Here is a 27,654-nt window from a genome sequence, read left to right as displayed (position 1 = left end):
ATATTTATTAAGATGTAATGAATGAAGGCGGAAGTACGTTTAGTGCGCATGCGTATGAAATAATATCTTACAAACTATAGAATTTTCTCAATAAATCCAAGAGGAAAAGATGTTTTATAAACACATTCTACCAGTATACGAAGTTTAAAATTTTTTAGTTACCTAGAAATTAGGTTAAAAACTGCCGTTCAAACAGAAAAGATCTGATATTTTTTTGGGTTTTTTTCTTCAATTTCTGCAATTTCAACCAATCACTGACGTCTATTGAGGTAAAAAAAAAATCATTCTGTACCGTATGAATATGTCCCACGTTTAAGAAACAGATTGGGTTTATTTACATTTCTGAAGAAAAAAAAAGATACCCTTCCCCTAACCCTAACCCTAAAACAGATTGAAATGCAATAGATCGATTCTAGGGTCATAATTATGGGTGACAATTTCATATGACACCGCTAGAAAAAAACTGCCGTTCAAACCGAAAAGATCTGATATTTGTTGTTTTTTTTCTTCAATTTCTGCAATTTCAACCAATCATTGACGTCTATTGCCTTTAATCTTTTTGCTGGGGTTCAACAAAATAAGTACCAGTTAACTACTGAGGTCCATGGAATTGACTTACGCACCATCGCTCCCCGAAATTGCTGGCGTTGTGCCAAACTGTCATACGCATGCGCTTTAAACGTATTCAGTCTTCATTTTCCACATCCAGACAGACACGTCTCTTGCCAGAATTTCTCTCAATTCACTCCCAAACACATTTATTATACATTTCTCTTCCACCTGATGCACTCATAACAACAACAACACCATCCTTTATAAAGACATTTCCGTAAGTATTAAACAATGAAAGCATTTAATCTTTTAATACTTTGTGAATCAGATTTTGTTCCACATTTGGCTGCTATTTCTAGCTATGGCGGCAACCTCCTACACGCTCCATCGTTTCTTCTTTAAGTTTGTTTGTTGTGTGTTTTAGTTGGAGAAATATCCTCAAATAAACTCCAACCACAGAAATGTTGAGAAACCAATGCTTTATTATAATTGATCGAATGCTTGTCACTTGATATGGGGAAGGGGACGAAATTAGTAAGCGGGGCAAAATGAGTAATTTCCTAGTTTTCCCTTTTAAGTTTGTTGTGTGTTTTAGTTGGAGAAATGTTCTTAAAATAAACTCCAACCACAGAAATGTTGAGAATCCAATGCTTTATTATAATTTATCGAATGTTTGCTTCTTGATATAGGGACGGGGACAAAATAAATAGGCGGGGCAAAATGAGTAATTCCTCATTTCTTCTTATCTGTTTGAAGTTATTGTTTTGTGAGTATTGCTACATTATATTTAAGACTGGGAATTGCTCATCATGTTTAACAATGAATATTCTTTTCTGTGTTGGATCCCAGATCAATTTCCCCCCCCCCACCATTTAGTGTCGAATTTGGTAATTTTCAGTTATCAAAGTGATGGCTCACGTGGGGCAAAATGAGTAATGACCATTTCCACTAATTTTTCTCTCTTTCTGTTGTTTTAAATCCATATTATTAAGTGTTTGTGAGTTGTTAGGTAACTAGTCACAGACATAGATTTACTACAAAGGGATTGTGAAGAAGCTTCAAATATTTTATGTTGATTTTTTTCCCCCCATTTATTCGATATTCATTAATTTCACATCATTTGCAATTTTTCTCTGATTCTCTTTCATTTGAATTCGATACTTAAATAGCTTTTTGCATTTCTGATCTTTAAGATGTCGAAGGATAGATATTGATGTGTTTGAGTCTTTGTTTTCAAATGTAATTCTGGATAATTTGAAGAGACAATTTCACCTTTTCTTGCCTCTGCCAAATTTCTCTTTCTACACACTCAAAGAGAACAATGATAATTTCCTGAAATAGTGATTCTGTTATAATGTTTTCAATGCATTCAGGGAAGGCCATTTGCTTGGCTGATAAAGATTTTGTAATCAGTTGTAAAATCTAATTGTTCCCCACCCCCACTACAGATCTATTTCCACTCCGCCTCTGAGGGGTGGAAATAGATAGCTGCTGTCCCAATACCAAGAAGCCTGAATCCAGTTGCAACCCAGTATCCTGTCCACTTCACTGATGTATATCTAAAACTATCATATATATAAAAAGCACCATCCGTTCGTGGCCATTTGCCTGCATCGTCTGGCCCCTATGCCGGTGACACGTAAAAAGCACCCACTACACTCATGGAGTGGTTGGCGTTAGGAAGGGCATCCAGCCGTAGAAACATTGCCAGATCAGACTGGAGCCTGGTGCAACCTCCTGGCTTCCCAGACCCCGGTCAAATCGTCCAACCCGTGCCAGCACGGAAAATGGATGTTAAACGATGATGATGATATATACTGTGTGTGTGTTTGTCTACCATCAACACTTGACAAACAGTGTTGGTTTGTTTATGTCTCTGTAACCTAGCAGTTTGGCAAATGTGGCTGATAGGATAAATGCTAGGCTCAAAAAATAAGTCCTAGGGTTGATTTGATTGACTGAAAACTTTCTATGTGGTGCTCCAGCATGACCGCAGTCAAAACATCTGAAAAAAGTTAAAGAATATATATATATATATGTGTGTGTATATATATATATATATATATATATATATATAATAGAAATATTAAAATTACTAAGTCTCTCTAAAAGAGAACAGCGGCAGCGTTCCCGGAAAATAATAGTTATCGCCATACTAATATGGCATTCTTATAAAAATAAGAATAAAGCTGTCCGCTTATTAGCTCCATGAGGCCATCGCCTTAAGTTAGCTATTTGATACACAAACTGTATCCATATAACCTTCGAACAAGGGAGGTCAGACGCTCCACACTACTTGACCGGCAGCTACAGACGCGTTTCGGGGTATTGCCCCTTTTCAATGCATTGAAAAGGGGCAATACCCCGAAACGCGTCTGTAGCTGCCGGTCAAGTAGTGTGGAGCGTCTGACCTCCCTTGTTCGAAGGTTATATGGATACAGTTTGTGTATCAAATAGCTAACTTAAGGCGATGGCCTCATGGAGCTAATAAGCGGACAGCTTTATTCTTATTTTTATAAGAATGCCATATTAGTATGGCGATAACTATTATTATATATATATATGTATGTACATATACATATATGTATATATATATAGTTAATCCAAACATGAACAAAGAGAAAACACAACAACGCGAGGACATGGAACAAGCATAGTGTTATTGGACGCTCAGGAAAGGAAAGAAAAAAGGAGGATTTAACGTTTCGAGCGGAGCTCTTTGTCAGAAACATAGTAAAAGGAAAGGTCCAAGGAAGGAAGGGAAGACAGAGAAAGAAAATCTCCAACAGTACACACGCGGTCATGTCATGCGCACAGGTCTGTGTGTGTGTGTAATGATAGCACGTGTGTCTGTGTGTGTGTGTAATGATAGCACGTGTGTCTTTGTGTGTGTGTAATGATAGCACGTGTGTCTGTGTGTGTGTGTAATGATAGCACGTGTGTCTGTGTGTGTGTGTAATGATAGCACGTGTGTCTCTGTGTGTGTGTAATGATAGCAAGTGTGTCTGTGTGTGGTTGTGGCTGTTTATCTATATGTGTGGTTGGGCTTAGTATCCTTTAAGGTCATCAGAAGAATTTATAGTAGGAGTGGCTCCTGTTGTGTGTCTACCTACACATGTGCATAGGAGAATGGTCAGTGGAAGGTACTGGTAGTTTGAAGTATGTGTATGAGTGTACATACACACATACATATAAATGTTACACAATATGAATGTGTAGCTGGAGTTTAGAAATATGTTAGCTTCACACAAGATTTTCTGATGTAAATTTTAGTAAATTAGAAAGTTCTGTTGTTCAGGTAAATGTTTATTTCTAGAGTTTATCTTTATGGAAATGTTGAATCTGTATTTTTTTAAGTAGCCTCCATATCTTACACTGTTGTTTCTTTATTATTTCAGAATATCAGATGACATTGGCATAACTGAAGATACATTCTCATTATTTTTCATCTTTTAATGACCAAAATGGAAAATATTGTACAGAACAGATGTATAAGATTGTTTCTATAAATCTTTGGTGGAATTCCTCTGATATATTTACTCTGAATTGTGTTAGTAGCAAACCTTCTGGACATCACTGGCTGGAGTGTCTACAAGATGAGCCTGTTTGCAGATTGAATGTGGATAAATTTAGTTGTTTTGTGACAAAGGTAACAGTGGCCAGAAATACAGCAGTTGAAATATTTGTAAACAAAAGACTATAGAAGCAAAAAGAATAAAAAAAGAAGGTATATTGTGAAGTTGAAGGAAAAATAATGGAAAAAAGTGAGAAACTAAAGGAACAGATTTTTCCAGAAGATAACAAAAAAGAGAGGCGAAATTATCACGTGACTGATGTGTGTAAAAAGTCTTTCTCACAAAAGGGTCACTTGAATAGGCACAAACGTATTCATATGGAAGAGAAGCCATTTCAATGTGAAATCTGTGGTAAATCATTTTCTATAAGTAGTGACTTAATTAGTCACCGACATATCCATACAGGGAAGAAGCCATATCATTGTGGTGTCTGTGGTAAATCATTCTCTGCAGCCAGTAACTTAACTACACACAAACGTATTCATACTGGAGAGACACCATATCATTGTGAAATCTGTGGTAAATCATTCTCTCAAAAAATAACTTAACTAGACACAAACGTGTTCATACTGGAGAGACACCATTTCACTGTGATGTCTGTGGTAATTCATTCTCTGACCGAAGTACTTTGAATTCTCACAAACGTGTTCATACAGGGGAAAAGCCGTTTCACTGTGATATCTGTGGTAAATCATTCTCTCGAAAGTTTACCTTATCTAACCACAAACGTCTTCATACAGGAGAGAAACCCTATCGCTGTGATGTCTGTGGTACATCATTCTCTGTCCAAAGTGTTTTAAAATCTCACAAACGTGTTCATACAGGAGAGAAACCGTACTCCTGTAATATCTGTGGTAAATCATTCTCTCAAAGTAGTGCTTTAACTTATCATAAATGTATTCATACAGGAGAGAAGCCATATCAGTGTAACATCTGTGGCAAATCATTTTCTGGCCACAGTTCTTTAACTTACCATAAACGTATCCATACATTGGAAAAGCCATATCAGTGCAATATCTGTGGCAAATCTTTCTCTGTAAATAGTAACCTAACTGTACATGAACGTATTCATACAGTGGAAAAGCCTTATTACTGTGACATCTGTGGTAAATCATTTTCTATAAAGGGTTACTTAATTAGTCACAGACATATCCATACAGGAGAGAAACCATACCATTGTGATGTCTGTGGTAAATCATTCACTTTAGCCATAAACTTCACTATACACCAGCGTATTCATACAGGGGAGAAGCCATTTCACTGTGACATCTGTGGTAAATCATTCTTTCAGAAAGGTAGCCTGACTGCACACATACGTATTCATACAGGAGAGAAGCCTTATCACTGTGACATCTGTGGTAAATCATTCTCTGACCGAAGTACTTTAGCTAAGCATAAACGTATTCATACAGGTGAGAAGCCATATCAGTGCAACATCTGTAGTATATCATTCTCTCAGAGTAATAGCCTAATTACTCATAAACGTATTCATACAGGGGAGAAGCCATTTCAATGTCTCATCTGTAGTAAATCATTCTCTAACCAAAGTGATTTAAAATCTCACAAACGTTCCCATACATGAGAGAAGCCATATCAGTGTCATGTCTGTGGTAAATCATTCTCTTCAGCCAGAAACTTGACTACACATAAGTGTATTCATACAGGGAAAAAGCGATTTCACTGTGACATCTGTGGTAAATCATTCTCTATACAATATAACTTCACTAACCACAAACATATTCGTACAGGGGAGACACCATATTCTTGTGATATCTGTAGTAAATCATTCTCCCGCAATAGCAGCTTAGCTTCTCACAGACGTTTCCATACAGGAAAGAAGCCATATCGCTGAGATGTCTGTGGTAAATTGTTCTCCACAAGTAGTGGCTTAGCTACTCATAAACGTTCCCATACAGGAGAGAAGCCATATCACTGTGATATCTGTGGTAAGCCATTCTCTCATGGTGGCAACTTAACTACTCACAAACTTCTCCATACAAGAGAGAAACTGTATCAGTGTGATATCTGTGGTAAATCATTCTCTATGAATTGCAATTATCTAAACACAGACTTATCCATACAGGAGAGAAGCCATATCTTTGTGATATCTGTGGAAGATCATTCGCCCAACATAACAACTTGGCTTATCACAAATGTGTTCATAAGGGGAAGAAGCAATCCCACTGATATTTGTAGTAAACCCTTCCCTGTAAGGGGTGACTGAACCCTTTACCATGCAGAGTATTCTGTCGAATGTGAGGGTTATTTATTCACATTATTTTCAATTTGTTTTGCATTATCTCATAGCTCTCGAGTTTTGATGATGTGATTGTTTATTTTCAGAATGACATTGTAGGGTAGGTGTAAGAGGCCGACTCTGGCCAGTTTGAACATAAAATAGGTAGAGTATTAGATCAAATATGGGTGGTTTAGAAGTACCAAAATTCCTTACTTTTTACAAAGACCATAGCGGTCATTTTTAAGTGTAATTGAAAATATTTATTTAATACAATTTATTTTAAATATCAGCAAATGCAGTGAATAAAGGATTTGAAAATACATTCTTTTAGCATTTATTTACATGTGAAAAATATATATCTATGCACATATACTTGATATGATGCTCATGATTGCACATTCAATACAGTTGTAGAAATTAAAAAGTAATAAGCAGAATTGGTGAAAAATGACCACTCGGTACTTCTGGTGTTCACTAAATGTGTATCTATTCATATAGATGTATGACTATCAATGTGACAATTCATAAGAACAATAAGCATTTTGAGCTCCTCCTAAATTGGTGATAGTGTTCTGGACTTTCTCCATGGCATTAACTAAGCTACTCATCAGGGAATTGCTGTAATTGTCAAAGCTCCTTTTAGGCCAAAGAAAGAAAAGGGACACTCTTTAACTATAAATGTATTCGCACAGGAGAGGAGGTAGAACAGTGTGATAACAACCTCCCAACTCTATAGTTTATGTCACCACATCTCAGGTAACTTACCTGTGGGATATTATTTTTCAATAAAAGCAATTTCTTCCAGATTTTAAATTTGTTTTGCATGAATTTTATTATGAAACTTAAAACCAATTAGTGTGGCTGTGTGGTAAGAAGCTTGCTTCCCAACTACATGGTTCTGGGTTCACTCCCACTGCGTGGCACCTTGGTCAGCTATCTTCTAATATCACCTGAAGCTGACCGACCTAAATTGATTTGGTGGATGGAATTTGAAAGAAACTCATTGTATGTGTATATATGAAACTGAGAAAGTGTGTCACTAAAACTCGAGAAATACCCAACTGATTTCATTCAAGTTTTACATATGCACTACTTAGGGTCCATGGAGTGTCGTGGATCGAAAAACTTTTCAACTTCTTGCCTACTGCGAGCCCGGAGCAATCTCTTATTTCCTACACTGTTTTGGTATTACATGTCAAAAGTGAAACAATAACATCTCTATTGTAAACTGAGATAATAGTGAAACTATTATCTCACATCACATATATGCATGCATATATATATATATATATATATATATATATATATATATATATGGCTCAGTGGTTAGAGCATTGAGCTTACGATCGTGAGGTTGTGAGCTCGAATCCCAGACCGGGCTGCGTGTTGTGTACTTGAGCAAGACACTTTATTTCATGTTGCTCCTGTTCACTCAGCCTTAGAAATGAGTTGCGATGTCACAGGTGCCAAGCTGTATTAGCCCCTTTGCCTTTCCCTTCGATAACACTGGTGGCATGGAGAGGGGAGGCCGGTATGCATGGGCGACTGCTGGTCTTCCATAAACAACCTTGCCTGGACTTGTGCCTGGGAGGGTAACTTTCTAGGTGCAATCCCATTGTCAGTGTCGTGACTGAAGGCGGTCTCAGATATATATATATAATGTATGATGAATTTATGGAATAAAGTTCCATATATCCCATCAATTTTCTTAAAAGTGGAGGAGACAAGTTGTTAAAATTTATAAGAAATATAATTCTTGCAGACAACCGTTTCGTACAGTGATATAATCATCATCATCATAGAAATTCATGATTGATTGAAATTAACTAAATATCAGTGTACACTTCAGTGTAGGAAAGAAAGAAAATGTAATCCAAGGAACAGAAGGAAATATAGAAAAAATGGATGTAGGAGAGTCATATTGGTAATTGTGTGTGTGGTCGTTGCCAGTACCTATTTCTTTACTATCAACAAGGGGCTAAGCACAGAGAGGACAAACAAGGACAGACACAAGGATTAAGTCGATTATATCGATTCCAGTGCGTAACTGGTACTTAATTTATCGACCCCGAAAGGATGAAAGGCAAAGTTGACCTCGGCGGAATTTGAACTCAGAACGCAGCGGCGGACAAAATACCTATTTCTTTACTACCCACAAGGGACTAAACACAGAGAGGACAAACAAGGACAGACATAAGTATTAAGTCGATTACATCAACCCCAGTGCATAACTGGTACTTAATTTATCGACCCCGAAAGGATGAAAGGCAAAGTTGACCTCGGCGGAATTTGAACTCAGAACGCAGCGGCGGACAAAATACCTATTTCTTTACTACCCACAAGGGACTAAACACAGAGAGGACAAACAAGGACAGACAAACGGATTAAGTCGATTACATCGACCCCAGTGCGTAACTGGTACTTAATTTATCGACCCCGAAAGGATGAAAGGCAAAGTTGACCTTGGCGGAATTTGAACTCAGAACGTAGCGGCAGGCGAAATACCTATTTCTTTACTACCCACAAGGGGCTACATACAGAGGGAACAAACAAGGACAGACAAACGGATTAAGTCGATTATATTGACCCCGAAAGGATGAAAGGCAAAGTCAATCTCAGCGGAATTTGAACTCAGAATGTAACGGCAGACGAAATACCTATTTCTTTACTATCCACAAGGGGCTACATACAGAGGGGACAAACGGATTAAGTTGATCACATCGACCCCAGTGCGTAACTGGTACTTAATTTATCGACCCCGAAAGGATGAAGGGCAAAGTTGACCTCAGCGGAATTTGAACTCAGAATGCAGCGGCGGACGAAATATCGCAAAGCATTTCGCCCGGCGTGCTAATGTTTCTGCCAGCTCGCTGCCTTCAAAATAAGCGTTCCCATGCCGGGAATCGAACCCGGGCTGCCTGACTGGCCCTCGCGCCGGTGGCATATGAAAAAAGCACCCACTACACTCTCGGAGTGGTTGCCGTTAGGAAGGGCATCCAGCTGTAGAAACTCTGCCAGTCCAGATTGAGTCTGGCGCACCAGTCCTCAGTGAAGCCGTCCAACCCATGCCAGCATGGAAAGCGGACGTTAAACAATGGGGTGTCATGTCGGATATTTAATCATAACGGCTTCAATGGTTATTTGAAGATATAAGTAAAGAGGTATCGGAGACATTCCCTTTATAGATGAGTTTGGAAATTGGAGTTTTAGCTCCATATAAGGAGCGTAGAGCGAATGAGTAGTAGAAATGTCCAATGAAAAGACAATACTGAATTTGAATTAAAATTGAAACCATCTGTTGGAATCAGTACGTATTATAATGTATTTAAAATAGATACGCAGGAGTGGCTGTGTGGTAAGTAGCTTGTTTATCAACCACATGGTTCCAGGTTCAGTCCCACTGCGTGGCACCTTCGGCAAGTGTCTTCTACTATAGCCTCGGGCTGACCAAAGCCTTGTGAATGGATTTGGTAGACGGAAACTGAAAGAAGCCCGTCGTATAAATGTATATATATATGTGTGTGTGTGTCTGTGTTTGTCCCCCTAGCATTGCTTGACAACCGATGCTGGTGTGTTTATGTCCCCGTTACTTAGCGGTTCGGCAAAAGCGACCGATAGAATAAGTACTGGGCTTACAAAAGAATAAGTCCCGGGGTCGAGTTGCTCGATTAAAGGTGGTGCTCCAGCATGGCCGCAGTCAAAATGACTGAAACAAGTAAAAGAGTAAATAGTTAGAAATTAAGGGTACTACTAGCGAAGACTGGACCCGGTGCGCGCGCACGCGCTAGCTAGTCGTAACATACACACACATATACACACACGCACACGTCCAAAAACTAAAAACTAGTAAAAGAATATATCACACATAAACACATATATAATATCTATTTGTATCGGTGTGTATATATATATACACACACACACATGATTAAAAACTAAAGAATATGAAAACTAAAAGAATATATCACACACATTTTATTTGATTTGTGTTAAAAAATCATATACATTGTTCTAAGAAATAATTTATTTACTTTCTTTAAAAAATTCTTTTATTTTATTCTGTAAAATCAACTCATTTGCATACGCGCAAGTCGTTGTAGGATCGACTACTTACGACTAGCTAGCGCGGACGCGCCACTGTGCGTGTGCGCGCAGCAGGTCCAGTCTTCGCTAGCACTCTACTCTTTTACTTGTTTCAGTCATTTGACTGCGGCCATGCTGGAGCACCGCCTTTAGTCGAGAAAATCGACCCCGGGACTTATTCTTTGTAAGCCCAGTACTTATTCTATCAGTCACCTTTTGCCGAACCGCTATGTGACGGGGACGTAAACACACCAGCATCGGTTGTCAAGCAATGCTAGGGGGACAAACACAGACGCACAAACATACACACACAGACATATATATATATACATATATACGACAGGCTTCTTTCAGTTTCCGTCTACCAAATCCACTCACAAGGCTTTGGTCGGCCCGAGGCTATAGTAGAAGGCACTTGCCCAAGGTGCCATGCAGTGGGACTGAACCCGGAACCATGTGGTTGGTAAGCAAGCTACTTACCACACAGCCATTCCTGCGCCTATATATACATATATACGACAGGCTTCTTTCAGTTTCCGTCTACCAAATCCACTCACAAGGCTTTGGTCGGCCCGAGGCTATAGTAGAAGGCACTTGCCCAAGGTGCCATGCAGTGGGACTGAACCCGGAACCATGTGGTTGGTAAGCAAGCTACTTACCACACAGCCACTCCTGCGCCTAGTAGCACCGAAATTAAGAAATTGGATTTGGGGTTGGAAGTAAAATTTTGAAAATGCGACATTTCGGCAAAATCGTTTTCTCCTAAGGCGAAAACAAGAAAATCCGAAGAAATCGTGGGACGGGTGCACGTTTTTACGTAGGCCCACATTTATGCATGCATGCATGCGGAAATTCCAGTGAGGTCCACTTTGCCTTTAATCGTTTTGCTGGAGTTCAATAAAATAAATACCTATTTCTTTATTACATACAAGGGGCTAAACATAGAGGGGACAAACAAGGACAGACAGGTATTAAGTCGATTACATCGACCCCGAAAGGATGAAAGGCAAAGTCGACCTCGGCGGAATTTGAACTCACAACGTAACCGCAGACGAAATACCGCTAAGCATTTCGCCCGGCGTGCTAACGATTCTGCCAGCTCGCCAGCTCAGAACATAAAATAAATACCAGTTGACTACTGAGGTCCAAGTAATCGACTGAAGCCCCCCCCCGTCTCACTCCTACACCGAATTTGCCGGCGTTGTGCGAAAATTTGAAACCAATATTTTATACGCATGCGCACTAAATCTACTTCCGCCTCATTTCATTACTTCTTGACAAACGTCTTATTCAAGAATTTCTCTCAATTCACTCCCAAACACATTTATTATACATTTCTCTACCACCTGATGCACTCATAACAACAACAACACCATCCTTTATAAAGACATTTCCGTAAGTATTAAACAATGAAAACATTTAATCTTTTAATACTTTGGTGTCTCAGATGTCCTTTGATGTGTGCGACATTTGGCTGCTATTTCTAGCTATGGCGGCAACCTTCTACACGCTCCATCGTTTTTCCACGTTAGTTTGTTGTGTGTTTTAGTTGGAGAAATATCCTCAAATAAACTCCAACCACAGAAATGTTGAGAAACCAATGCTTTATTATAATTTATCGAATGTTTGTTTCTTGATAAAAGGAAGTAGATGAAATTAGTAAGTGGGGCAAAATGAGTAATTCCTAATTTCTTCCTACATTTTCCTCGTTTCCACGTTCGTTTGTTGTGTTTTAGCTTGAGAAATGTTCCCAAATAATCTCCAACCACAGAACTGTTGAGAAATGAATGTTTTATTATAATTTATCGAATGTTTATTTCGTGATAAAAAGAAGGGGACGAAATTAGTAAGCGGGGCAAAATGAGTAATTTCCTAGTTTTCCCTATTTTAAAAAGTTTATTATATTTATGAGTGAAAATTGGTGATCATAGTTGTCGAAGTTGCAGTCCGAAACATAGTCAGGTGTCGGGTCCTATTTATTTTCCTCTACTTTCAACCCGATTGTAATCGAGGTTACTAATAAATTATCTGGATGATGTTCGGTGTTTAACCATCAATATTCTTCTCTCTCTTAGATTCCAGATCCATTTCCCCCCCCCCGTTTAGTGTCTGATTTGGTAATTTTCAATTATCAAAAATCATGTCTAAGATGGGGCAAAATGAGTAACGACTATTCGCAATTGTTTCTTCTTTATGGTGTTGAAGGGAAATTAGGTAATTAGTTAACTAGTCCGTGACTAGTTAACTGATATATATTTCTTTACTACACACAAGGGGCTAAACTTAGAAGGGACAAACAAGGACAGACAAAGGGATTAAGTCGATTACATCGACCCCAGTGCGTAACTGGTACTTTATTTACCGACCCCGAAAGGATGAAAAGCAAAGACGACCTCGACGGAATTAATTCGAAAAATTAAACTACGTTAAACAAACGAATTACAATTTTCTCAAGAAAGCCAAGAGAAAAAAATGTTTTATAAAAACAATCTACCAGTATACGAAGTTTAAAATATCTTACAAACTATAGAATTTTCTCAAGAAAGCCAAGAGAAAAAGATGTTTTATGTAACACATTCTACCAGTATACGAAGTTTAAAATTTTTTAGTTAACTAGAAATTGTGTTGAAATCTGCCGTTCAAACGGAAAAGATCCCAAAACAAATGTAAAATAAGTAATAGAGTTTATTACATCATCGTTTAACGTCCGCTTTCCATGCTGGCATGGGTTGGACGATTTGACTGAGGTCTGGCAAACCAGATGGCTGCACCAGGCTCCAATCTGCTCTGGCAGAGTTTCTACAGCTGGATGCCCTTCCTAACGCCAACCACTCCGAGAGTGTAGTGGGTGCTTTTACACACACACACACACACTCATGTTATTGTCTGTGTCATTGAAAGCAAAGTTTGTTTGTAACAAAAAGAAATATAATAATCTTATAAGAATGGTCTCCTTTAGACAGATCATGTATTTTCAACTCGTATATGTTGATCCCATAAAAATTATCTTCCTTAGTGATCTATCCTGAACGCCTTACTTCCCTGGGCATGGACACATTGAAACTCCGACGTCTGGCAGCTGACTTGGCAGACACCCATAAAATTATTAACCATCTTACTAACAATAACTCTGAGCACCTTTTCAAACTCCACCCGTCTAACACCCGTGGACATATTTACAAAGTCAGAAAACAGCACAGCTCCCATGACTTCAGGAAACATTTTTTCACGCTGAGAGTTGCTGAAGCATGGGACAGACTGCCGGCATCAGTTGTTAGTTGTCGGAGCACTGCATCCTTCAAAACTTCCATGCTTCCTGAGATTCGCCAATACTACACCTGATTTTCTCCCCTCCATACACACGCTGAAGCATGGAACAAACTGCCGGCATCAGTTGTTAGTTGTCGGAGCACTGCATCCTTCAAAACTTCCATGCTTCCTGAGATTCGCCAACACTACACCTGATTTTCTCCCCTCCATACACACGCAAGCATGTATCTGACTCATACACTGTTCACTTCCTAGACATTTGTACATTGCTGCATATGCTTTATACGCACTTTCTGACAAGTTGTGGTGCACCTGAGCACTGTATACAATAATTTCATTATTTTTTTATGAGTGAAACAAGTACAAGAATAAAAGTATATACATATATACACATACATAATATACGTATACATGAACACAATATATAACACACACACACATACATAATATATGTTTATATAAAAGAAGGGAAATGTTAAAGTTGGCATTTAAAAGGAGACAGGTAAAGAGAGAAGAAAGTGAAAGAGAAGGACATATGAAGGATATGAAATAGGAAAGGGAGGGTTGTTATCATTATTATAAATTACTATTGTTAGATCACTGCATCCTTCAAAACTTCCATGCTTCCTGAGATTCGCCAACACTACACCTGATTTTCTCCCCTCCATACACACGCTGAAGCATGGAACAAACTGCCGGCATCAGTTGTTAGTTGTCGGAGCACTGCATCCTTCAAAACTTCCATGCTTCCTGAGATTCGCCAACACTACACCTGATTTTCTCCCCTCCATACACACGCTGAAGCATGGAACAAACTGCCGGCATCAGTTGTTAGTTGTCGGAGCACTGCATCCTTCAAAACTTCCATGCTTCCTGAGATTCGCCAACACTACACCTGATTTTCTCCCCTCCATACACACGCTGAAGCATGGAACAAACTGCCGGCATCAGTTGTTAGTTGTCGGAGCACTGCATCCTTCAAAACTTCCATGCTTCCTGAGATTCGCCAACACTACACCTGATTTTCTCCCCTCCATACACACGGTGAAGCATGGAACAAACTGCCGGCATCAGTTGTTAGTTGTCGGAGCACTGCATTCTTCAAAACTTCCATGCTTCCTGAGATTCGCCAACACTACACCTGATTTTCTCCCCTCCATACACACGGTGAAGCATGGAACAAACTGCCGGCATCAGTTGTTAGTTGTCGGAGCACTGCATCCTTCAAAACTTCCATGCTTCCTGAGATTCGCCAACACTACACCTGATTTTCTCCCCTCCATACACACGCAAGCATGTGTCTGACTCATACATTGTTCGCTTTCCAGGCATTTTTACATTACTGCATATGCTTTATATGCACTTTTGACAAGTTGTGGTGCACCTGAGCACTGTATACAATAATTTCATTATTATTATTATTATTATTTCGGATCTACCATGGGTAAAAGCTGTTGGAAAATGGCAGGCAGCTTCGTTAACAGGGCACATAGAGTTGGGGACCGCTTCCATTGTCTTCGGTGTAAAATTTTACACAAGAATTAACTTTTAATTTTAATATGGATGAAGTAGCTTTTCTCGTTACAGATGGATTGTCACATCTTTATTTTTATAATGGGAAGGTTTACGAAAATAAACAAAAGATGAAGGCAGGTGGAGTACAAAGAAACAGATGTATTAGTATGGCGCTCAGGAATAGAAATGAAACAAGTCTTTTACGTTTCGAGCCTACGCTCTTCGACAGAAAGATACACAGAAAAAAAAGACAAGGAGAGAAAAAAAATGTGTGTAGGAGCTAACGATTCAACATGGTGTTCTGTTTATTTTTATAATATGTATTTAAAAATGTGAATGTGGAGCTGGAGTTTACAAATCTGTTAGCTTCACACAAAATTTTTCTGATGTAAATTTAATGAATTAAAAAGTTCTGTTGTTCAGTAAATGTTTGTTTCTAGAGTTTATCTTTATGGAAATGTTGAATCTGTATTTTTTTAAGTAGCCTCTATATCTTACACTGTTGTTTCTTTATTCTTTCAGAATATCAGATGACATTGGCATAACTGAAGATACATTCTCATTATTTATCAGCTTTTTAAAGACCAAAATGGAAATATTGTACAGAACAGATATATAAGATTGTTTCTATAAGTCTGTGGCGGAATTCCTCTGATATATTTACTCTGAATTGTGTTATTAGCAAACCTTCTGGACATCACTGGCTGGAGTGTCTACAAGATGTGTCTCTTTGCAAATTAAACTTGGATAAATTCATTAAAGAGTTTTGGGACAAAGGTAACAATGGACAGAAATTCAGCAGTTGAAATATTTGTAAAGAAAAGACCATAAAATCAAAAAGAAGAAAAAAAATTTGTGATTTTGAAGAAAAACAATGGAAAAGAGTGAGAAACCAAAGGAACTGATTTTTCCAGAAGATAGTGAAAAAGGGAGACAAAAATTGTCACATGAGTGTGATGTGTGTAAAATGTCCTTCTCTCAAAAGGGTGACTTGGAAAGGCACAAAGGTATTCATACAGGGGAGAAGCCATTTCACTGTGACACCTGTGGTAAATCGTTTTCTGTAAGTAGTAACTTAATTAGTCACAGACATAGCCATACTGGAGAGAAACCGTATCATTGTAATGTCTGTGGTAAATCATTCTCTGCAGCCAGTAATTTGACTTCACATAAGCGTATTCATACAGGGGAGAAGCCATTTCACTGTGACATCTGTGGTAAATCATTCTATCAAAAAAGTTACTTAACTACACACAAACGTATTCATACAGGAGAGAAGCCACATCAGTGTAACATCTGTGGTAAATCATTCTTTCAAAAAATCGGCTTGACTGCACACAAACGTCGTCATACTGGAGAGAAGCCTTATCATTGTGATGTCTGTGGAAGGTCATTCTCTGACCAAAGTGCTTTAAATTCTCACGTACGTCTTCATACAGGGGAAAAGTTATTTCACTGTGACATCTGTGGTAAATCATTCTCACGAAAAGGTAACTTGACCACACACAAACGTCTTCATACTGGAGAGAAGCCTTATCACTGTGATATCTGTGGTACATCATTCTGTTACCAAAGTGCTTTAAATTATCACATACGTGTTCATACAGTGGAGAAGCCATTCCACTGTGACATCTGTGGTAAAACATTCCCTAGAAAATATAACTTGACTTTACACAAACGTATTCATACAGGGGAGAAGCCTTATCACTGTGACATCTGCAGTACCGCATTCTCTGATCGAAGTGTTTTACTTTCTCACATACGTGTTCATACAGGAGAGAAGCCGTTTCACTGTGACATCTGTAGCAAATCATTCTCTCAAAAATATAGCTTGACTACACATAAGCGTATTCATACAGGGGAGAAGCCTCATCACTGTGATATCTGCGGTAAATCATTCTCTGATCGAAGCGTTTTACTTTTTCACATACGTGTTCACACAGGAGAGACACCATATTCCTGTAATATCTGCGGTAAATCATTCTCACGCAAAAGGTCTTTAACTGATCATAAACATATCCATACAGGAGAGAAGCCATATCACTGTGTTATTTGTAGTAAATCATTCTCCGCCAGTACTACTCTAAGTCATCACAAACGTATTCATGCAGGAGAAACACCACATTAATGTAATACCTATTTCTTTACTACCCACAAGGGGCTAAATATAGAGGGGACAAACAAGGACAGATATAGGTATTAAGTCGATTACATCGACCCCAGTGCGCAACTGGTACTTAATTTATCGACCCTGTAAGGATGAAAGGCAAAGTCGACCTCGGTGGAATTTGAACTCAGACCATAACGGCAGATGAAATACCTATTTCTTTATTACCCACAAGGGGCTAAACACAGAGGGGTCAAACAAGGACAGACATAAGTATTAAGTCAATTACATCGACCCCAGTGCGCAACTGGTACTTAATTTATCGACCCTGTAAGGATGAAAGGCAAAGTCGACCTCGGTGGAATTTGAACTCAGACCATAACGGCAGACGAAATACCTATTTCTTTATTACCCACAAGGGGCTAAACATAGAGGGGTCAAACAAGGACAGACATAAGTATTAAGTCGATTACATCAACCCCAGTGCGCAACTGGTACTTAATTTATCGACCCTGTAAGGATGAAAGGCAAAGTCGACCTTGGCGGAATTCACCACATTAATGTGATACCTGTGGAAAGTCATCCTCTCAAAGTGGCAACTTAGCTACACGCAAATGTTTCCATGCTGGAGAGAACACATAGCTATACACTTATGAAATGATGCTCATGATTGCACATTCAATACAGTTGTAGAAATTAAAAAGTAATAAGCAGAATTGGTGATAAATGACCGCTCGGCACTTCTGGTGTTAACTAAATGTGTATCTATTCATATAGATGTATGACTATCAATGTGACAATTCATAAGAACAATAAGCATTTTGAGCTCCTCCTAAATTGGTGGTAGTGTTCTGGGCTTTCTCCATGGCAATAACCAAGCTACTCATCAGGGAATTGCTGTAATTGTCAAAGTTCCTAGTATGCCAAAATGAAAAAAAAAAGGTGACACTCTGTAACTGTAAATGTATTTACACAGGAAAGGAAATAGAACTGCATGTAATAACAGCTTCCCAACTCTATAGTTTGTTACCACATCTAAGTTAACTTGCCTATGGGGTATTTTTTTAATAAAAGCAATTTCATCCAGATTATTAATTTGTTTTGCATGAATTTATCTTGTTCTTGTCATTCCAGGCACACAGACTAAACCATTTAATGCATAATCATCACTCATATATATATAATCAAAATAAGCAACAAGAATGACTCCGGTAATTTGGTACGATCGTTTCGTACTACATCATTTTATTAAATGTTGGAAGTATTACAACAGTTTTAAAATGCTGAGCACTCATCAGTCAATTACAGAGGTTTTCCATTAATACAAAAATTTTCATATCAAGTGGCAACATTATAGAGAAGGTAGATATATAGACAAAGATGTGGATTCAAATTTTAAGAACATTTGAGGTAGTGGAGCCCACGAAACGATCGTACCAAATTACCGGAGTCATTCTTGTTGCTTATTTTGATTATAATCACCCCCACAGATTTTTATGGATAACACCATACAGAATTCTGGTGCATTTAAATTAAGTACCATATTCATTTGAATCTAAATTTTTGCTGAACTTATATATATATCTGTAAATATAACATGTGACAATTATTCGGTAGCCAAGATAAAACTCTGAGTTTCGGATGCTGAGGTGGATCTCCACACCACCATCTCTTCAGTCATCCGGCCATTGGAAAAACTTTTTCATAGAATAATCTATGTAATAGGCGTCCATATTAAATTCTTCTGTGTGTTAGAGTCCTCAACCGATGTTTGACGATTATCCAAAAAAGCCATATTAGCTCTTAGTGAAGAATAGCGTCGTTCGGGAGGTAATTTATGGGTAATAACGGTAAGATAACAAAAGAAAGAGACCTCAATATTATGTTAATAGAGGAATTTATCTGTAAATGTAATATGTGACAATTATTTGGTGATAATTCCTCTATTTACATAATATTGAGGCCTCTTTCTTTTGTTATCTTGCTGTTTTTACCAATATATATATATATATATTGTGGAGGCGCAGTGGCCCAGTGGTTAGGGCAGCGGACTCGCGGTTTTGATTCCCAGACCGGGCGCTGTGTGTGTTTATTGAGCGAAAACGCCTAAAAGCTCCACGAGGCTCCGGCAGGGGATGGTGGTGATCCCTGCTGTACTCTTTCACCACTCTTTCTTTTGTTGGCCTGCTCGCTTAGCCAGTGGGGTGGCGTCATTCGAAGGCTAAAACAATGCGAATGCATTGTGACCAGCGATGTGTAGCAACATCTGACGATCTGGTCAGTCAAGTGATCACGTGATATATATATATATATATTATAATGTCAGTGTTCATACTCGACAGAGTGTAAGTACCTTGAGAGAGAAGTTGGACCTAAGAAGCATCAGTTGTGGTGTGCAAGAGAGACGTTTGCGCTGGTATGGCCATGTGGCGAGCATGGATGAAGATAGTTGTGTGAATAAGTGCCGCACCCTAGCTGTTGAGGGAACCTGTAGAGGAGGTAGACCAAGGAAGACCTGGGACGAGGTGGTGAAGCACGACCTTTGAACTTTAGGTCTCACCAAGGAAATCACTAGAGACCGAGACCTTTGGAAGTATGCTGTGCGTGAGAAGACCTAGCAGGACAAGTGAGACCATAACCCATGGCCTCAGTCCACTTATGCATACCTTTCTTTCTTGGGACACAAAACTCTTACTTGTGAAGACCTGTTGAGGCAAGTGAAAATCAAAATCAAAAATCAAAATCGATCAACATCAATGGAAATTGTAGCTGTGATACCAGTGCCGGTGGTACATAAGAGAACCATCCGAACGTGGCCGTTGCCAGCGCTGCCCCGACTACCTTCCGTGCCGGTGACACGTAAAAAGCACCATCTGATCGTGGCCGTTTGCTAGCCTCGTCTGGCACATAAAAAGCACCCACTACACTCATGGAGTGGTTGGCGTTAGGAAGGGCATCCAGCTATAGAAACACTGCCAGATCAGACTGGAGCCTGGTGCAGCCTCCTGGCTTCCCAGACCCCGGTCGAACCATCCAACCCATGCTAGCATGGAAAAGGGACGTTAAATGATGATGATGATATAAATCTATGTGTTTGTGTCTGTATTTGTTTCCCAGTATTGTTTGAAACTGAAAGAAGCCTGTCGTATATATGTATATATATATATATATATATGTATGTATATGTTTGTATGTATGTGTCTGTCCCCCCAACATTGCTTGACAACCGATGCTGGTGTGTTTACATCCCCGTAACTTAGCGGTTCAGCAAAAACAGACCAATAAAGTAAGTACTAGGCTTACAAAGAATAAGTCCTGGGGTCGATTTGATCGACTAAAAGGCGGTGCTCCAGCATGGCCACAGTCACATGACTGAAACAAGTAAAAGAGAGAGTAGAGAGTATACACATACACTTGCACACGCACAGTAATACAGACCCCACCACCATCCTAAAGTCTATTGTGGAAGGCACTTCCTCCCGGATTTCCTCACCGTCTGCCAATAAGGATTTATCCAATCAATCTGCTGAATATTACAATTGTGCCCTTAAACATGCTGGATATAAATCATCATCATCATCATCATCGTTTAACGTCCGCTTTCCATGCTGGCATGGGTTGGATGATTTGACTGAGGACGGGCGAACCAGATGGCTGCACCACGCTCCAATCTGATCTGGCACAGTTTCTACAGCTGGATGCCCTTCCTAATGCCAACCACTCTGTGAGTGTAGTGGGTGCATTTACGGGCCACCGGTACGGGGGCCAGTTAGGTGGTACTGGCAACGACCTCGCTCAAATCTTTTTACACGTGCCACCGGCACAGGTGCCAGTAAGACAACACTGGTAACGATCAAGCTCGAATGGTACCTTTTATGTGCCACCGGCACGGAAGCCAGTTAGCCACTCTGGCAAAGATCACGCTCGAATGGAGCCTTTTATGTGCCACCGGCACGGTAGGCAGTTATCCACTCTGGCAAAGATCACGCTCGAATGGAGCCTTTTATGTGCCAGCGGCACAGAAGCCAGTTAGCCACTCTGGCAAAGATCACGCTCGAATGGAGCCTTTTATGTACCACCGGCACGGTAGGCAGTTAGCCACTCTGGCAAAGATCACGCTCGAATGGAGCCTTTTATGTGCCAGCGGCACGGTAGGCAGTTAGCCACTCTGGCAAAGATCACGCTCGAATGGAGCCTTTTATGTGCCAGCGGCACGGTAGGCAGTTATCCACTCTGGCAAAGATCACGCTCGAATGGAGCCTTTTATGTGCCAGCGGCACGGTAGGCAGTTAGCCACTCTGGCAAAGATCACGCTCGAATGGAGCCTTTTATGTGCCAGCGGCACGGTAGGCAGTTAGCCACTCTGGCAAAGATCACGCTCGAATGGAGCCTTTTATGTGCCAGCGGAACGGTAGGCAGTTAGCCACTCTGGCAAAGATCACGCTCGAATGGAGCCTTTTATGTGCCAGCGGCACGGTAGGCAGTTAGCCACTCTGGCAAAGATCACGCTCGAATGGAGCCTTTTATGTGCCAGCGGCACGGTAGGCAGTTAGCTACAATGGCAAAGATCACGCTCGAATGGAGCCTTTCAAGTACCACCGGCACGGTAGGCAGTTAGCCACTCTGGCAAAGATCACGTTCCGATGGTGGTCTTAGCACCCTACTAGCACGGGGCACAAGAGCCAGTAAGGCAACGCTGGAGTAACTGAATACATCCCCGTGTGGGATATACCTCTCTCTCCATTAAACCATTCAAAATCGATGATATCAGAATCCGAAAACATTTTTGGAACCCCCCCCCAAAAAAAAAACACCCAGACATCGGTGGGGTGCACGTGTTGTGCCTACATCGATATTTATGTATATATGCGTAAATTACGACGAAGTCGACTTTGCCTTTAATATTTTTGCTGGGGCGGGACACAATAAAATAAATACTAGTTGTCTACTGGGGTCCAGGTAAGCGACTTAGCCCCCCCCCCCAACACTTCCGCCGATATTGCTGGCGTTGTGCCAAAATTTGAAACCAATATTTCATACGCATGCGCACTAAACGTACGTCCGTCTCCATTCATTACGTTACGACAAACATTTGAAGTCTGGTGCCAGAATTTCTCTCAATTCACTCCCAAACACATTTGTAATAGATTTCTCAACCACCTGACGCACATCTAACAACAACACCATCCTTTATAAAGACATTTCGTAAGTATTAAACAACGAAAGCATTTAATCTTTTAATACTTTGGTGTCTCAGATGTCCTTTGATCTGTTCCACATTTGGCTGCTATTTCTAGCTATGGCGGCAACCTCCTACACGCTCCATCGTTTCTTCTTCAAGTTTGTTTGTTGTGTGTTTTAGGTGGAGAAATGTTCTTAAAATAAACTCCAACCACAGAAATGCTGAGAATCCAATGCTTTATTATAATTTATCGAACCCTTGTTTCTTGATATAAGGTAAGGGACATAATTAGTAAGCGGGGCAAAATGAGTATTTTCCCGTTTCTCCTAATTTGTTTGAATTTCTTATTTTTGTGAGTATTGCTACATTTTATTTTAGGACTGGGGATGGCGGAGAGCTGGCAGAAGGGTTAACACCCCGGGCGAAATGCGTGGACGTATTTCGTCTGCCGTTACGTTCTGAGTTTAAATTCCGGCGGGGTCGATAAATAAAGTACCAGTTACGCACTGGGGTCGATGTAATCGACTTAATACCTATGTCTGTCCTTGTTTCTCCCCTTTGTGTTTAGCCCCTTGTGGGCAGTAAAAAAATAGATATTTCGTCTGCCGTTACGTTCTGAGTTCAAATTCCGCGAGGGCGACTTTGCCTTTCATCCTTTCGGGGTCGATATGATCGACTTAATCCGTTTTTCTGTCCTTGTTTGTCCCCTCTGTGTCTAGCCCCTTGTGGTGAGTAAAGAAATATATATTTAGGACTGGGAATTTGTCCTTATAGTTGTTGGAGTTGCAGGTCCTTTTTATTGTCAAGAAATTTTCCCTCAACTCTCAACCCGATAATAATCGAGGTTACTAATAAATTATCTGGATGATGTTCGGTGTTTAACCATCAATATTCTTCTCTCTCTTAGATTCCAGATCCATTTTTACCCCCCGTTTAGTGTCTAATTTGGTAATTTTCAATTATCAAAAATCATGACTAAGATGGGGCAAAATGAGTAATGACTACTTTCAATAATCTCTTGTTAGTGGATGGAAGCACTCCGTCGGTTACGACGATGAGCACTCCACAAACACGTGTACCCTTAACGTAGTTCTCGGGGATATTTTGCGTGACACAGAGAGTGACAAGGCCGGCCCTTTGAAATACAGGTACAACAGAAACAGGAAGTAAGAGTGAGAGAAAGTTGTGGTGAAAGAGTACAGCAGGGATCACCACCATCCCCTGCCGGGGCCTCGTGGAGCTTTTAGGTGTTTTCGCTCAATAAACACTCACAACGCCCGGTCTGGGAATCGAAACCGCAATCCTACGACCGCGAGTCCGCTGCCCTAACCACGAAGAGATCTTGAAGAAACTGTTGATGATATTTTATGTTGATTTTTTTCCCCCATTTATTCGATATTCATTAATTTCACATCATTTGCAATTTTTCTCTGATTCTCTTTCATTTGAATTCGATACTTGAATAGCTTTTTGCATTTCTGATCTTTAAGATGTCGAAGGATAGATATTGATGTGTTTGAGTCTTTGTTTTCAAATGTAATTCTGGATAAATTGAAGAGACAATTTCACCTTTTCTTGCCTCTGCCAAATTTCTCTTTCTACACACTCAAAGAGAACAATGATAATTTCCTGAAAGAGTGATTCTGTTATAATGTTTTCAATGCATTCAGGGAAGGCCATTTGCTTGGCTGATAAACTTTTTGTAATCATTCGTGAAATCTCCTCATGGGGCAAAGTGAGTAATGACTATTTCCAATAATTTTTTCCCTATATGGAGTTAAAGAGAAGAAATTGTGAGCTGTTAGGTAACTAGTCACAGACATGCATTTTCTACAATATCCTCTGGCTTTGTGAATGGATTTGGGAGATGAAAACTGAAGGAAGCCCAATATATATATATGTGTGGGTGTGGGTGTTGTCCTCCCACCCCTTCAACACTTGACAAACAGTGTTGGTGTGTTTATGTCCCCATAAACTTGTGGTTTGGCAAAAGTGGCTGATAGAATAAGTGCTAAGCTGAAAAAATAAGTCCTAGCATTGATTCTATTGACTGAAGCCTTTAAAGTTGGTGCTCCAGCATGACCACAGTCAAAACAACTGAAACCAGTAAAAAAGTGTGTGTGTGTGTGTGTATTTATGAATGTGGAGCTGGAGTTTAGAAATATGTTAGCTTCAAACAGGATTTTGTGATGTAAATATTTATAAATTAGAAAGTTCTGTTGTTCAGTTAAATGTTTATTTCTAGAGTTTATCTTTATGGAAATGTTGAATCTGTATTTTTTTAAGTAGCCTCTATATCTTACACTGTTGTTTCTTTATTATTTCAGAATATCAGATGACATTGGCATAACTGAAGATACATTCTCATTATTTATCAGCTTTTTAAAGACCAAATTGGAAATATTATACAGAACAGATATATAAGATTGTTTCTATAAATCTGTGGCGGAATTCCTCTGATATATTTACTCTGAAATGTGTTATTAGCAAACCTTCTGGACATCACTGGCTGGAGTGTCTACAAGATGAGTCTGTTTGCAGATTGAACGTGGATAAATTTAGTTGTTTTGTGACAAAGGTAACAGTGGCCAGAAATACAACAGTTGAAATATTTGTAAACAGAAGACTATAGAAGCAAAAAGAATAAAAAAGAAGGTATATTGTGAAGTTGAAGGAAAAATAATGGAAAAGAGTGAGAAAGTGAAGGAACAGATTTTTCCAGAAGATAGCAAAAAAGAGAGACAAAAATTGTCACATGACTGTGATGTGTGTAAAAAGTCTTTCTCTCAAAAAGGTAACTTAAATAAGCACAAACGTATTCATACAGGAGAGAAGCCATTTCACTGTGGAATCTGTGGTAAATCATTCTCTGACCGAAGTGCTTTAAATTCTCACATACGTGTTCATACTGGAGAGAAGCCATTTCACTGTAACATCTGTGGTAAATCATTCTCTGCAAGTGGTACATTGACTAAACACAAACTTCTTCATACAGGAGAGACACCATATTCCTGTAATATCTGTGGTAAATCATTTTCTGGTAAAAGTGCTCTAACTTATCATAAACGTATTCATACAGGAGAGAAGCCATTTCAGTGTGATATTTGTGGTAAATCATTTGCTGTAAGCAGTTTCTTAACTACTCACAGACATATCCATGCAGATGAGAAGCCTTATCATTGTGGCATTTGTGGTAAATCATTCCTTTCAGCCATACACGTCACTAGACACGAGCGTATTCATACAGGAGAGAAGCCATTTCACTGTGTCATCTGTGGTAAATCATTCTCTCGAAAAGATGTCTTGACTTTACACAAACGTATTCATACAGGAGAGAAGCCATATCAGTGCAACATCTGTAACAAATCTTTCCCTGCCAGTAGGGACCTAACTACTCATAAACGTATTCATACAGGAGAGTCACCATATCATTGTGATATCTGTGGTAAATCATTCTCTCAAAGTTGCAACTTAACTACTCATAAACGTTCCCATACAGGAGAGAAGCCATATCAGTGCAACATCTGTAACAAATCTTTCTCTGATAGAAGGAACCTAACTACTCATAAAGGTATTCATACAGGAGAGTCACCATATTCTTGTGATATCTGTGGTAAATCATTCTCTCAAAGTTGCAACTTAACTACTCACAAACGTTCCCATACAGGAGAGAAGCCATACCACTGTGATATCTGTGGTAAATCATTCTCCGTGAGTTCTAACTTAACTGGACACAAACGTATTCATACAGGTGAAACACCATATTCTTGTGATATCTGTGGTAAATCATTCTCTCAAAGTGGCGACTTAGCTAAACATAAACGTTTCCATACAGGAGAGATGCCATATCCCTGTGATGTCTGTAACAAATCTTTCTCTACCAGTTGTAACCTAATGACCCATAAACGTATTCATACAGGAGAGAAGCCATATCAGTGCGACATCTGTAACAAATCTTTCTCTGATAGAAGGAACCTAACTACTCATAAACGTATTCATACAGGAGAGACACCATTTCACTGTGAAATCTGTGGTAAATCATTCTCTAAAAGTGGCAACTTAACTACTCATGAACGTCTTCATACAGGAGAGAAGCCATACCACTGTGATATCTGTGGTAAATCATTCACCGTGAGTTGTAACTTAACTGGACACAGACGTATTCATACAGGAGAAACACCATATTCTTGTGATATTTGTGGTAAATTATTCTCTCAAAAAATTTATTTGACTTTACACAAACGTATTCATACAGGAGAGACACCATTTCACTGTGAAATCTGTGGTAAATCATTCTCTCAAAATGGCCACCTAACTACTCATAAACGTATTCATACAGGAGAGACACCATATCACTGTGATATCTGTGGTAAATCATTCTCTCAAAGTGGCCACCTAACTACTCATAAACGTATTCATACAGGAGAGACACCATATCACTGTGATATCTGTGGTAAATCATTCTCTCACCAAAGTGCTTTCATTTCTCACAAACGTATCCATACAGGAGAGAAGCCATATTCTTGTGATATCTGTGGTAGGTCATTCACTCAACATAGCAGCTTAACTTCTCACAAACATGTTCATCAGGGGAAGAAGCAATCCCACTAATATTTGCGCTAAATCATAATCTCTAAGGGATTACCGGAACCCTTTACCATGCAGGTTATTCTGTCGAACGTGATGTTTATTTACTCACATTATTTTCAATTTGCCATCCATTAGCTCACAGTTTTCAAGTTTTGATGATGTGGTTGTGTATTTTCAGAATGGCATCGTATGGTAGGTGCAAGAGGCTGAGTCTGGCTATGTGCTATGTTAAAGGGATGTATTGATAAAAGTTTAGTAAAATTCTATGAATTAGAAAAAAGATATTTAATTTTAATTCTCAAATTTTTATCAATTTTTGCGTGACATTAAAGGGACATTACTCATATATGAACTTAGGCGCACACACACACACAGACACAACGGATAAAAGACAATACAAAGAGTTTTCAAATTGAGTAAACAGGAGTAGTTGTGTGGTAAGTAGCTTGCTTCCCTTTGTCGGAGACGGACGTGTTTGTTTTTGGCGGAGAGTTCTTGGTGCTTGATGTCACATCTTTCGTTGTGAAATATTGAACTTTGA

The 27,654-nt window shown here is 39.3% G+C and overlaps 1 protein-coding gene across 1 annotated transcript; it reads left to right on the top strand.

Moving 5' to 3' along the window:
- Positions 1-692: 692 nt before the first annotated feature.
- Positions 693-27,323, top strand: LOC115226781 (zinc finger protein 208-like). The gene is made up of 6 exons (XM_036515126.1): positions 693-829; positions 3,951-4,604; positions 16,242-17,360; positions 24,194-24,258; positions 25,149-26,799; positions 27,292-27,323. Exons 2-6 carry the CDS (start codon positions 4,307-4,309, stop codon positions 27,321-27,323), a joined length of 3,165 nt encoding a protein of 1,054 aa, XP_036371019.1. The 5' UTR covers positions 693-829; positions 3,951-4,306.
- The last annotated feature ends 331 nt before the right edge of the window (positions 27,324-27,654 follow it).

The sequence above is a fragment of the Octopus sinensis genome, linkage group LG30 (assembly GCF_006345805.1).
Source record: "Octopus sinensis linkage group LG30, ASM634580v1, whole genome shotgun sequence".
NCBI classification, from domain to species: domain Eukaryota; kingdom Metazoa; phylum Mollusca; class Cephalopoda; order Octopoda; family Octopodidae; genus Octopus; species Octopus sinensis.
The sequence above is the reverse complement of the archived record's forward strand: the minus strand, read 5'-3'. Positions and strand labels throughout refer to the sequence as shown.